The sequence below is a fragment of the Phyllobates terribilis genome, unplaced genomic scaffold (assembly GCF_046119375.1).
Source record: "Phyllobates terribilis strain yellow unplaced genomic scaffold, ASM4611937v1 Scaffold_2__4_contigs__length_985480577, whole genome shotgun sequence".
Lineage (NCBI taxonomy): Eukaryota > Metazoa > Chordata > Amphibia > Anura > Dendrobatidae > Phyllobates > Phyllobates terribilis.
Window position 1 is genome coordinate 387,172,787 of NW_027362762.1, and position 14,582 is coordinate 387,187,368.

A 14,582-nucleotide genomic window follows, 5' to 3' on the forward strand; every position below is an offset into this window, starting at 1 on the left:
AAGCTCGTTACACGTGAGTCGGTATTTCCTTAGTGTAACTTCACCATCACAAAACGTTTGCCTTGTCATTGGAACATGTCAGTTTTGTTTGATGGGGGTTAAGGCACTGGGAACAACATTGATCTCTAAAATGAAGTAGTAGATGTGCTTAGTTGAGGTCTGTTTTCCCCTCATGCTGATGGGGAGTGATTCATCAGAAAACTCGTAAAACATTTAAAAAAAAGTTTCAAAATGTTTGTGCAATGCGGAGTTGTTAACTTTTTGCAGCTTTTGGCGTTTTCACGCCAGTTACAAACTGCTCCACTCAAATGGGCGGAGCTGGGGAGGAGTCAGGAAGGGGTGGGGCTACGTCTGCTCGTCAAATTCGTTACAAGTTACTGTGTCTCTCACATCAGAAATGTTATTCCGGTATCTGACGGGAGTGACGTTTCTTGCAAGGCGCATGGAGGTGAAAGCCACTAATAAGATGCGCTGAATTCAATAAGTGGTCTCATTGAATTTGGCACATCCTTTTCCCTTACGCTTCACAATGTACACAACGCCAGTCTTAATGAATTTGGGCCATAGACTTTCTATTGAGTCTGCCCTGTGTTGGAGGAGAGCAGCTTTCAATTAATCTTTTCTGCTAATTAGTTTTAGCGATCATGGGGGCCTCCGCACTCAGACTCCCTCCAATCAAAACTTTTGATGTGACTCTGCAACTTGACTACTGGTGAGGCCCAGCTATTACCATGTTTTACTGCTGGGGCCCAGTAGGAGAAGATTGAGAGGTCCTGCTCTAGATCTGTATACACATTTATAGTATGATTTCCCAATTTCTCTTCCTGCTTCTGCCGATCACTTTGTGTATGCAATCGATTGTCTATAAAATTTACTATTAACTTTCCCCAATTGCGTGAAGAATGCTTGTTCAATGCATGCTCGTATGTATGTATGTATATATTTAATCTACATTGTCACATTCATTCTAGTTGACTACCTTGCTCAGGCATTGGATTCGCTTTGCATGGACCTGAAAAGTGACGAGGGAAGAACTCTGTTCTTGGAGTATCGGGCAGTGCCCATTGTTGTCGATCTTTTACATGTCTCAAACAGGGGACTTATTTCCAGCGTTCTTGATATTTTACTTCAGCTTTGCATGGAGACAAGTAAGTAAAATTCACGCTAGGGATGAAGGGGGCTTCGGTCCAGGTATTAAGGACACATCATAGGCATCAATCTAGGAAAATCAGCAGGAGAGGTCGAAATGAGCATGTAGAATCAAGGTCTAAATAATATAGGTGGGAATATAACAAATGAAATAAATTCTTCCTAGAAGACATGAAGTATTATAGGGAGCCTATAGGGGTTACATGTAAGTGTTATGTACAGGGAATAACATTGCTTATGAATTTACCCATAGTAATTCTTCTTAACTTGGTCCCATCTGAAATAATATTAAAAGGGCATCTATAAGCTGCTTTTATTCTGCACTATCCCCTCACTTAACCCTTTCATTTTTCTCCATCTTTATTGTAATGAACAGCTTTTGACAATTATGTAGGAGATAAAATACATGAGCATAAAACTGTTCCCGAGTCCATGGAAATAGTTTTATGGTAAATTCTTAGTCTTAATTTTGTAAAAAAAAAATCCCTATTTTAAGAACAAACATGAGATCCTTTTGAAGTGTGTACGGCAGACATCTGCTGAAATGCCAACTTTCTCTTTACCTTCTCTCTTACTTGATAGCCTTCATCAACTTAAGATTAATGGTTACAGAAAACGTAACTCATCGTGACTTTCGTAATTGCATATCATTAGTTTTCGGTAGATGTTTTGTTCACTTTATTTTCCGTCATTTGTGTGATCTGCTGCCAGTGGAATATAAATGGCAGTGCACATATAAAAAACGTATGGACTCCAAGTGTAAAAGTGCCCAATAATGATCGCCTCATGGCGACTATTTCACCTTCACAGTGGGCAGAGAGGATGTCTAAAATGTAATGTGTATGAGCAGATCTCCTTTCTTTACCTTTATTAATTGTTCCCATTAAGTCAGGATTTTCAATGGGTCATCAAAAAAGATTTCCTGCTCCATTCTCTGATGTTTTACAGCTACATTTGTTCCTGATCTGTTCACACATCTGGACAATTCAGTGGACCAAGCAACAAATGTTTCCTCTTACAAAATGACATGATGTACCATCTGACAAAATGGGAATCACATTTTACAATGTCTACTTTGGTGAACGAAATAAGTCTTTTTGTCTTGAACGGAGAGAGGTCTTTGCTGGTATATTGTGTGGATATGGTTATGGCAGCAATAGCAGATCAGTTATGTACATTTTTCTTTACTTAAAGTGTGCCTCTAATCACAAAAAAAAGTTAAAAAAATCTTTAGTGCAAGCAGAGATAAGAAACTTTATATTATATCTTATAACAGAAAAATGCTTCTCTCTGGCCTTGGACTCCTTTCCTTCTCTCCCCTACCTCCTTTACTCAGAACTTTTCCTGAATTCACTGCTGAATCCTGTGGTTAGAGGATGATTTTACCTTCACCGAGGGATCAAGTTACAACTGCTACTCATAAAGTCTATAAAGAGGGAAAGCGAAGGAAGCAACTTAGTGACATTGACAGAAACACACCAAATGCTGCTTCATTGTACTGATTACTTCGGGTTCAGTGCTAAATTGTGTCTTTAGAGAAGCAGATTAACTTCACTGAGGGATCAAATTTAAGCTACTGAACGTAGAATTGTATAGAGAGGAGTGAGAGAGGAGGAAGAAACTGCATTGACAGAGAGGCACAGGCACATACTCCTTCCACTGCTTCTAGTAAGTGTTTTCTCACCCCAGGGCTGGATTTACTCCTACAGTGCTCAGTATTACTGTGTAATGTCACCCTCAGAAGCATCAACATCAAGGAAAAGTCATAGATTGGGGGTAGAATCAACTCTTCTCTGTGTGCAGTGTATGAAAGTTTCCACCTGCTAGCTCAGATAAAATCTGACTATTATAACTGAAAACTGCAAAGAGGAAAACTACTATAAAATGCAGGTTACAATTATATGATGGATTGAAGCCTATAGCCCAAAAGGCAATTCCAATATAGATAAGAACACACAGAAAAAAAGCTAAAGTATGATCAAAATTAAAATGTAAAGGTTAATAGTAAAAACAAGAAACAATGAAAGCCAGAGGAAGGCCTATGAGAGACACAAAATAATGAGAATAAGAAAACGATAGAAAGGGTAGCCTCCAGATGACAGAATACTACCAAGGAGTAATAAGAGGTATGTATAGGCACATATATATAACCACAATGCAGTTCTACGAGTTAGATGTTGAGATTTGGTGCAATGTAAAGTCCAAAAATAAAATCAATAGAGAAGAGATAAAGATGCATTAGAATCAGACATACCCAAAAATAATACTGTAGAATGTGTCGACCCTACTCCATGTGGGGGTGATGTAGTGTACCCATGTACATACAAGAGAGCTTTTTATGAAAAGTCCCATGATAAAATAATGACACTTTTTTACTATTGACACTTCCATGAGGATATAGAACAATCTATTGTCTGTGGGTGCTGGTGAATGTCCAGTAGCTGACCAACCTCTCCATAGAAAGCATACAGTACTTACTAGATGAAAGTTGAAACCTAAGCCATCCATGTTATATTTAAGAGACAGCTAGAATGTTTCTCAATGTGTTTTCAACTTTTAGAACATTGGTTGTTCACTAATCTTATCATGCATTCAACATATAATAACCTTGCACCAGATTCAGTTGCACCATGAGCATGGGATGTAGTTCATTTATGAAGTGGGACTTTTTAAAAAGGGCTGAATAATAATGGAAGTTGCATCCCTATATCACACAGATATTTCACAGAGCTTTATATGTTAGGCAATGTGATGGTAATGGCAGTAGTGACTGTTATCAAAGCATGCACTTGCAGTCACTATTTTGTCGTAGCCAGTTCCACAACACATTTAGCTTTTAACAAAGACATTGACTAAAAAGTCCCATCTTTTGATGCATCTGGGCCAGTCCCATTGTTCTCAATATTATTTTCAATTGTACATTATTCTACTGGGTCTCTTTTGTATATTGCAGGATTTCTGCAGCCATTCCTAGAGTCGTGTAGCACTGAATCTTTCTTTTGTACGTGTGCCGCGTTGCTTAAAGATCCCAAAGTCGATGTGCAAATACTTGAAAAATTAAGCATTGTTTTGCAGAAGCTCTCCAAAGTCAGGTAAGTTGTTAGAGGGCCTGTCTGATAGATGTTAAGTATTTGTTAAAGATGTTTTCCTAGCATAAAAAGTGGTTTGTAACAATAGTTTTCAAGCTACAACAGAAGGAGATCATAAGCCCTTATTCTGCACTATTCATCTGCTACATCACCCAAAACCAATGATGCCACAGCCCAATGAACCATTTACATATTTAATACATTTTTCTTTCTTTTTCAGGAGTAATAAGAAATTGTTTGAAATTTTCAGCATTCCTCAAGTGATTCAGGAGTTACAAAGGACAGCGAACCCAGATCACGCCTTCCTCGTCATTAACCTAAACTCCATCCTCTTCCACTTGGGTTTTGTTAAGACCAAAGCTCTATCACCTGCAGCCAGCATTGATCATTGACTAATGCAAAAATGAAAGGGGTTTAGCTCCTTTTTTCTGGAAGAGTGCGTATACCATAGTGATGTGAAATGACGGTGTGCTGCTGTATAGATTGTGGAAAATATATTTACTGCAGTGTATTTTCCTGTTTACAGGAGAACTTCTGCACTTGTGCAATAATGTTGTGTACTTAGGAATGTTTTCAGTTTCTTTAAAGTATTTTCCGCTTTCAAAAAAGTGGTGTCAAATGAGCAAAAACATGTAAAATAACAAAGAAAGATAAATATAACCTAGCATAAAAACAGTGCATAGAAACACTGCAGTATGTAAATAAATAGTGACACATGTAAAAAAAAAAAATATATATATATATATATCTACAAACATAGATAGTAACAGAGTACTCGCCCTACGAGTTCTGCTCGGGCTCTTCGCCAATCTTCCAGCTTCTATGCATTGGCTACAGCAGTCAATAGTGCACATCACCGCTGCAGCCAATCATTGAGCTCAGCAGCTCATGTCACTACTATCAGTACCATCGCAGAGCTCAGTGATTGGCTGCAGCTGTGATGTGTGCTGTTGTTGGGACATCACCGCTGCAGCTAAATAACTAGCAGCAGCGGTGAGGCAGCACAGGATCCAGGAAGGGTGGTGAATGCCATTTGTGTTTTTACATCTTTACAATCGTTTGGGCACCACATTTTTGAAAGTTGAAAACTCCTTTTAAAGCTTTTGATGGAACAAAGATCCCATTATATATTTACCCATTAATTACATTAATTCTAATTGATATTTGATGTCGTGTACAGTGAAGTGATGTCTTTTGTTGTATTTGGTTTTAAATTGTTCTTAAAAGTAAAACTGTTTTACGTTGGCTGGTTACTTTTTGCATTGAATATGGGGTGTTTTGTCCATACAAATTGGCAAACATTGTCTTTCGCCTTTTGTTTTGTACTACAATGCGAATCGGCTATATAGACCAATGCTGTCTGATTGGGGCATGCACAGTACAAGCCAGCTGTCACTCTGTTATGGAATAGCTCACTATTTGTTCTCGGCCAGAGGACAGGCACACAGCTGCATATAATGATGTTCATCACGCTGATATCAGCGTTCCAGGTTGGCCTCTGCGCAGTGTTATTAGTGCTACTCAAAATGCTTTGTCCTCTTCTGTCTCCGCACACACACACAACATTTACAGTACTGTTCAAAATAATAGCAGTCCAATATGACTAACCAGATTAATCACTGTTTTTGGTATAAATTATTACCACATGTCAAACAATTTACCAGTTGGTGCAGTAGATTCTAAGAAAACCAACAGACTCCGCATTCATGATCTGCATGTTTTTGAGTCTGTGTATCTGAATAATTAATTAAAAGAGGGTGTGTTAAAAATAACAGCAGTGTGGAGTTAAATTAGTGAGGGCAATCATTCTGTGCAGAAACATGTGTGAATCAGAAGGCCCTTATTTAAGGGTGAAGACATCACATGTTGTACATGCATTTCTTAGAAATATGGGTCGTTCGAGACATTGTTCAGAAGAACAGCGTACTTTGATTAAAAAGTTGATTGGAGAGGGTAAAACTTATAAAGAAGTGCGGATAATGATAGGCTGTTCAGCTAAAATGATCTCAAATGCTTTAAAATAGAAAGCAAAACCAGAGAGACGTGGAAGAAAACTGAAGACATTCAAATGGATCGAAGAATGGCAAAGACTCAGCCAATGATCAGCTCCAGGATGATCAAAGACCGTCTCAATTGCAGGTTCAAATTTGTTATGGTTACTAAAAAATATAGTGAAAACAAAAAAAAAAATTAAAAACATAGAAATACATATTTCGATTCTCTACACCTTTTCAAAATCCAAAAATTAAAAGAAAAAGCATATTCGTTATCACTCATCCATAAGTAATTTTATGGTTGCTGCACTCCCTCCTCCTCAATGTAAAAAATTACATTGCATGTACACCAAAATGGTACCAATAAAAAGTACAACTTGGCACACAAAAAAAAGCCATCACACAGCTCCATCGATGGAAAAGTAAAATGTTTTATTACAGGTTTTTTTTTTTAATCCACTAAAGTAATTTTTCAAAATACAAAAAATATTAAATTTAATTCCATTGACTTGGAGAATCATATTCCCGAATCATGTTTACCTTAATATAGAGGCAGTCATAAGGGCCCAGAGGTGGACGGAGTCCCATGCCCATCTGAGCAGGAGTGGATTATACACTGGGTTCCAAATTATTGTGCAAATTGGATTTAAGTGTCATAAAGATTAAAATTTTTGTTATTCAAATAAACTTATGGATAATTAGTTTGCCAGGTGAGACCAATTAAAGGAAAACTATTTAAGAAGTCGTTCCATTTTAATAAGCAGGCCACAGGTTTCAGGCAGTATGAGGAAGAAATAGTGCAATGCTTTAGACAAGTTATGAAAATATATTTCACAAAAACGTAAACTTGATCATCATATTGTGAAGAGATTTGTGGCTGATACAGAGCACAGACAGGTTCGTGCAGATAAAGGGATAATGAGGAAGGTTTCTGCCAGACAAATTCACAGGATTAAAAGAGCAGCTTCTAATATACCATTACAAAGTGGCAAACAGGTGTTTGAAGCTGCTGGTGCCTCTGGAGTTCCCTGAACCTCAAGGTGTAGGATTCTCCAAAGGCTTGCAGATGTGCATAAACCTACTATTCGGCGACTCCTAAAGAGTGCTAATAAGAAATGGTTGCAGTGTGCCCAGACATAGATGAAGACTAATTTTAAAACAGTCTTTACTGCTGAGTGCTGTGCAACTCTGGATGGTCCAGATGGATGGAGTAGTGGATTATTGGTGGATGGCCACCTTGTCCCACCAGAGTGCAACGTTAGCAAGGAGGTGGCAGAGTCATGTTTTGGCCTGGAATCATGGAGAGAGTTGGTAGGCTCCTTTAGTATCCCTGAAGGTGTGAAAATGACCAGCAAAGTATGTAGAGTTTCTGACTGACCAATTTCTTTCATGGTACAAAAAAGAAGAACCATGCTATCCGTAGAAAATCTTCATGCATTACAATACCCACCTCATGCTGCAAAGAATACTTCTGAGTCATTTACTGCTTAAAAGGCATTAAAGGAGAGAAACTCGTGGCGTCACCACCATCCTCCCCTGACCTCAACCCTAATGAGAACCTTTAGATCATCCTCAAGCAAAAGATCCATTAGGGTGGGAGGCAGTTTGCATCAAAACAGCAGCTCTGTGAGGATATTCTGACAACCTGCAAAGAAATTCAAGCATAAACTATCCAAAAACTCACAAGTTCAATGGATGCAAGAATTGTTAAGGTGATATCCAAGACAGGGCCCTATGTTAACTTGTAGCTTGGCCTGTTAAGATGCTTTTGATTCCAGTAAATGTGATCTCTTAATGCTGCAAATTCAACAATTCATCAGTTTTTTACAGCCTATAAACTGTTTGGAAACTATTGTGCATAATAATTTGCAACAATGCATTTTGAGTTTTTTTTAGTTTTGAAAATAAATACGGTTATCATTTGGCAGTATATTCAATAAAATTTGATGTATCCTCTAACGGTTGATGACTCATTTGCATTAACCATTTAGGAAAATCAGGGAAAAATAGCATTTGCATAATAATTTAGAAGGTGGTGTAATGAGGGCAATCTAGCCTACTGCTCAGTGCTATCTCTATGACTCAGCCAAGGTGATGATATCATGCCAATTGAATAATTTAGCACGTACCTCGCCAGAAGAAGAGGGGACCAGCACTGCAAAGGATTGTTTGGCTAGGTAAGTGATTTTTTTTACTACAGTTGGGGAGACCATGACAGGAGGTGGGGTGTGGGGGTGTTGTGCCGTCCCTAAGTATATTATGTATTCAGTATGTATAGCACAATACCTTAGTATATAGTGTACTCTCTTGTTATGTATATGTATAGCGCTGTCGCTTATTACAGAACTTCCTCTCTTATGTATAGTGCCATCCCTTATTAGGCCCACTGCATTCAAGAAATTACTGATTTTTATGTGTTAAAGATCTGCAAAGATAATAAATATATATATATATATATACATAGATATCCATCAAATATATAATTTCACAACCCCACGATACAGAGTTTATTGTACAGCTTTGTATTAACCTAATAAATGAATGAGAAAAATGACGTGTGGTCACCCCCCACTTTTTGTAACTAGCAAAGGTAAAGCAGACAGCTAAGAGCTGATATTATCAGGCTGGGAAGGTCAATGGTTATTGGACCCTTCCCAGCCTAAAACTACCAGTGCACAGCTACCTCAGAACTGGAGCATCACATGAGATGCTCCAATTAGGGCACTTTGCCTTGGTTCTTTGCGATGCTCTGGTGTGTTGGTAATCGAGGTAATGATTCTTGGGGTTGATGTCAGCTGTGAATTGTCCCAAAACACAGCTGATATCAAGCCCAAGTGCTATAAATGGACCGTTGTCTATCAGACACCCCCATTGCTAATACAGGGAAAAAAGGAAACACAAAAAATTCTTTTTTGAAATAAGCACTCCCAGACCCTTTCCCACCATTTAATTAAAAAAATACCATGCAGGTCCGATAGTCTAGCAAATCCGATGTAGTCCAGCGAATGGAAACCTGATCAGAACATACACACAAAACACAGAAAACTAAAACAAAAACACTTTCCCTCGTTCACCACTTTATTTAAAACAAAAAGTCCCCCACAGGTCCAATGTAGTCTAAGTGAATCCAATGAAGTCCATTGAATCTGCCCTGCAAAACCTTTAGAGTGTCGAACTGATGTTCAATAGGCTTTGCAAACGACCACTTCTGGGTCACATTTCACTGTCCAAGATCCAGCGATTCTGAAGAGCAGGGCTGTGGAGTCAGTCGGTATAAAATGGGCTTACTCCTAAAATATATAATAACTTGGGTACAGTAATTCAATGCGGTTTATGGGGAAAATGTTTTCATAAGAATTTGGGAAAGTTATGAAATGTCCTATAAATGTCTGTCCTATTCCTGATCTAAGGGTCTAGACTTTTAGCTGAGATGAATCTGTGAACAGTAAATTTATCACTTAAACATGAGCAATGTATGAGGGAGTCAGAGTCGTGGAGTTGGTGTCATGGAAATTGAGGAGTAGGGTCAGAGGTTTGGCTTACCGACTCCACAGCCCTGCTGAAGAGTGATGTCGTCAGTAGCTTTACCGCTCATCAGAGTCACTGGGTAATGCAGAGGGCAGCACATACACACGAATAGTAAAAAAGGACCGTCTCCTGTACTTTTTTTAATTGGTTGTGTGAAGGAGGCCTTACACAACTTCCTCCCTTATTATGTATAGTGCTGTCCCATCATAACAGAGTCCTCTCTAGTTACGTATAGCACCATCCGTTATCACTGTCCTCATATATAGTGGAGTCCCTGATTACAGTGTCCTCTCATCATGTAAAGCGCCATCCCTATTATGTACTGTTCTTTCTTGTTATATATAAAATAACTGCTGATGGAGGAGCATGTGAGAGAACTGTCACATACTGTATATACAGTTGAAACCAGAAGTTTACATATACTATATGAAAAGACACATATGCGTGTTTTTCTCAATATCTGACATGAAATTTAGAATAAACTTTTCCCGTTTTAGGTCAATTTTAGGATTACCATAATTTTTAATATTTGCCAAATGCCAGAATAATGAGAGAGAATGTTTTAAGGCATTTTTATTACTTACTGCAAAGTCAAAAGTTTACAAACATTTCATTAGTATTTGGACCCATTGCACTTAAACTGAATGACTTTGGTCAAACGTTTGGGATATCCTTCCACAAGCTTCTCACAATAGTTGATCAGAATTTGGGCCCATTCCTCCTAACAACACTGGTGTAACTGATCCAGGTTTGTAGGTCGCCTTGCTCGCACCTGCCTTTTCAACTTTGCCTATAAATTTTCAACAGGATTGAGATCAGGGCTTTGTGATGGCCACTCCAAAACATTGACTTTGTTACCATTTTGACAGTATGCTTCTGGTCATTGTCCATTTGGAAGGCAAATTTCTGCCCAAGCTTTAACTTCCCGGCTGATGTCTTGAGATGTTGCTTCAGTATTGCCACATAATCTTCTTTTCTCATGATGCCATCTATTTTGTGAAGAGCATCAGTCCCTCCTGCAGCATAACAACCCCACAACATGATGCTGCCACCTCCATGTTTCACAGTTGGGATGATGTTCTTAGGCTTCCAAGCTTCTCCCTTTTTCCTCCAAACGTAACGATGTTTATTATGCCCAAAAAGTTCAGTTTTAGTTTCATCAGACCACAGGACATGTCTCCAAAAATTAAGGTCTTTGTTCCTGTGTACATTTGCAAACTTTAATATGGCTTTTTTATGTTTCTTTTGGAGTAATGGCTTCTTCCTGGCAGAGTGGCCTTTCAGCCCATGATGATACAGTATAAGGCTATACTTTCTGCTCAGATTCAAACAAATGCAGCAAAGTTGATTGAATGGCGCTTCACAATACAGATGGACAATGACCCAAAACATACTGCAAAAGCAGCCGAGGAGTTTTTTAGGCAAAAAAGTGGAATATTCTGCAATGGCCAAGTCAATCACCAGACCTCAACCCATTGAGCATGCATTTCACATGCTTAAGACAAAACTTAAGGCTGAAAGACCCACAAACAAGCAACAACTGAAATCGGCTGCAGTGAAGGCCTGGCAAAACATCACAAAGGATGAAACCCAGTGTTTTGTGAGGTCCATGGCTTCCAGATTTAGGCAGTCATTGCCTGCAAACGATTCTCTACGAAGTATTAAAAATGAACATTTTAGTAATAGGAAAGTTAATTTGTTCAATTACAGAGGAGGCTCTGTAGAAAAATGGTTGCAATTCCTAAATGTTTCAAAGCATATTTTTGTTCAACCCATTTCATTAAACCTGAAAGTCTACACTTCAATTGCATTTCAGTTGTTTCATTTTAAATGGAAAAAAGTGGCATGCAGATCCCAAATCACAAAGATTCTGTCACTGTCCAAATATTTCTAAACTTAACTGTATATCTGCTGATGGATAACGTTTTCTAAGGTGATTGCTTCCCTTTATGTTCTTCTCTGGTTTTAAGATGTGTGTACATTTCATGCTGAAAATATTCTCTGCTCAAAAATATAAAGGGAACACTCAAATAACACATCCTAGATCTGAATGAATGAAATATTCTCATTGAATACTTTGTTCTGTACAAAGTTGAATGTCCTGACAACAAAATCACACAAAAATCATCAATGGAAATAAAATGTATTAACCAATGGAGGCCTGGATTTGGAGTCACCCCCAAAATTAAAGTGGAAAAACACACTACAGGCTGATCCAACTTTGATGTAATGTCCATAAAACAAGTCAAAATGAGGCTCAGTATTGTTTGTGGCCTCCACGTGCCTGTATGACCTCCCTACAACGCCTGGGCATGATCCTGATGAGGTTGCGGATGGTCTCCTGTGGGATCTCCTCCCAGACCTGGACTAAAGCATCCACCAATTCCTGGACAGTCTGTGGTGCAACGTGACGTTGGTGGATGGAGTGAGACATGATGTCCCAGATGTGCTCAATCGGATTCAGGTCTGGGGAACGGGCGGGCCAGTCCATAGCTTCAATGTCTTCATCTTGCAGGAACTGCTGACACACTCCAGCCACATGAGGTCTGGCATTGTCCTGCATTATGAGGAACCCAGGGCCAACCGCACCAGCATATGGTCTCACAAGGGGCTGAGGATCTCATTTTGGTACCTAATGGCAGTCAGGCTACCTCTGGAGAGCACATGGAGGGCTGTACGGCCCTCCAAAGAAATGCCACCCCACACCATTACTGACCCACAGCCAAAACGGTCATGCTGAAGGATGTTGCAGGCAGCAGATCGCTCTCCACGGCGTCTCCAGACCCTGTCACGTCTGTCACATGTGCTCAGTGTGAACCTGCTTTCATCTGTGAAGAGCACAGGGTGCCAGTGGCGACTTTGCCAATCCTGGTGTTCTGTGGCAAATGCCAAGCGTCCTGCATGGTGTTGGGCTGTGAGCACAACCTCCATCTGTGGACGTCGGGCCCTCATACCACCCTCATGGAGTCCGTTTCTAACCGTTTGTGCAGACACATGCACATTTGTGGCCTGCTGGAGGTCATTTTGCAGGCCTCTGCCAGTACTCCTCTTGTTCCTCCTTGCACAAAGGCGGAGGTAGCGGTCCTGCTGCTGGGTTGTTGCCTGCCTACGGCACCCTCCACATCTTCTGGTGTACTGGCCTTTCTCCTGGTAGCGCCTCCAGCCTCTGGACACTACGCTGACAGTCACAGCAAACCTTCTTGCCACAGCTTGCATTGATGTGCCATCCTGGATGAACTGGACTACCTGAGCAACTTCTGTGGGTTGTAGAGTCCGTCTCATGCTACCACGAGTGTGAAAGCACAACCAACATTCAAAAGTGACCAAAACATCTGCCAGAAAGCATTGGTACTGAAATGGGGTCTGTGGTCCCCACCTGCATAACGACTCCTTTATTGAGTGGGTCTTGATAATTGCCAATAATTTCCATCTATTGTCTATTCCATTTGCACAACAGCATGTGAAATTGATTGTCAATCAGTGTTGCTTCCTAAGTGGACAGTTTGATTTCAAAGAAGTTTGATTTACTTGGAGTTATATTCTGTTGTTTAAGTGTTCCCTTTATTTTTTGAGCAGTGTGTTTTCTATTTACCGCTTGTTTTTATTGCCAGTTTATATGTGAAGATTTGTTTTTCTTTTCCCATAAACCAGGAAAATTTTGACATCCACACTAATGTATTCTCACATTACACAGGCAAATAATTGCATCTAATTTAATTTCATAAAAGTTTCATAGTTCTAATTATTAAATTCAATGGACATCTATATCCACAGGGGGCAAATGTTCTTATCCTTGGTTGTAATTTCAAAATGAATATACAGTGCTCAGCATAAATGAATCACCTCAACAGATTTGTCAGAAAACCTTTAAATTCCTTTCAGAATCAACATTTTCTATGTCATACCAAACTACAAATACTGTCACAAATGTGGGCCATTAATTGCAAACAAAATTTATTATTTTGCACTCCCAAAAAATAATTTTTCTAACAAATTCATGTAAGACCATGTTGTAAAAATTAAAGTCTTTGGAGCAAGGCTAAAGTTTAGAATGCAAAATTCAACCATTATTCCTTAGACAGTTGTCCAGCAGACAGTTGACTATAAGGTTAAGTTCACACGATGCCTTTTTGATGCGTTTTCGCGGCGGTTTTCCCACCGTGGAAATGCAGCAAAAACGCTTGTTAATAGGTCTGCCATGCATAGCAATGCTAATCCAAATGTGCTGTGCACATGATGCGGAAATTTCCCTTCCAGATTCGCATTGCGTTAAAAAATGCGGCAGGACCATTTCTACCGTGATCCCGCAGCGAATTTGCGCCTATTGTGGTCCATTGAAACGCAGCAAACCGGCAGGTATATGTGGATTTGCTGCAAAGTCAATGGCCGCAAATTCGTGGCAGAAACGCGGTGCGGGTGGTACCCGGGTTGGAGAGGAGGATTACAACTCCTCTCATTCTGACCGCCGCTCCCAGCAGCGGCGTGGATGGGAGGAGTAGTAGTCTTCCCAGCCAAGCCGGCTACCACACACTGTAAAAAAAAAAAAAAAAAAAAGTATAAATTAAAAAATAAACCTCTATACGCACCTGTTTGGCGGCCCCCCGGCGACAATCTTCTCCTCCCGGCGGCCGGCGGTATACTGCGGGGAGCGGGCTCGCTCCCCGCAGTATACTGTTCTTCCAGGAACTGCGCTGACGTCACAGATCAGCTGAGCGATCTCTTGACCATCAGCTGATTGGTGACGTCAGCGATCAGCTGAGCGGCCTCGTGACCATCAGCTGATCGGTGACATCAGCGACCAGCTGATGGTCACTTGACCGCT

The 14,582-nt window shown here is 39.9% G+C and overlaps 1 protein-coding gene across 4 annotated transcripts in view; it reads left to right on the forward strand.

Annotated features, from left to right (window-relative positions):
- Window positions 1-6,010, forward strand: part of CCDC138 (coiled-coil domain containing 138) — a 44,138-nt gene extending 38,128 nt beyond the window's left edge. For all 4 annotated transcript variants that reach the window (XM_073664825.1, XM_073664827.1, XM_073664824.1 and 1 more), the window contains exons 13-15: window positions 972-1,148; window positions 4,103-4,241; window positions 4,459-6,010. In XM_073664825.1, coding sequence (XP_073520926.1) covers window positions 972-1,148; window positions 4,103-4,241; window positions 4,459-4,630 — 488 coding nt within the window. In that variant the 3' untranslated portion in view covers window positions 4,631-6,010. The remainder of the gene's footprint in view (window positions 1-971; window positions 1,149-4,102; window positions 4,242-4,458) is intronic.
- Window positions 6,011-14,582: the final 8,572 nt, after the last annotated feature.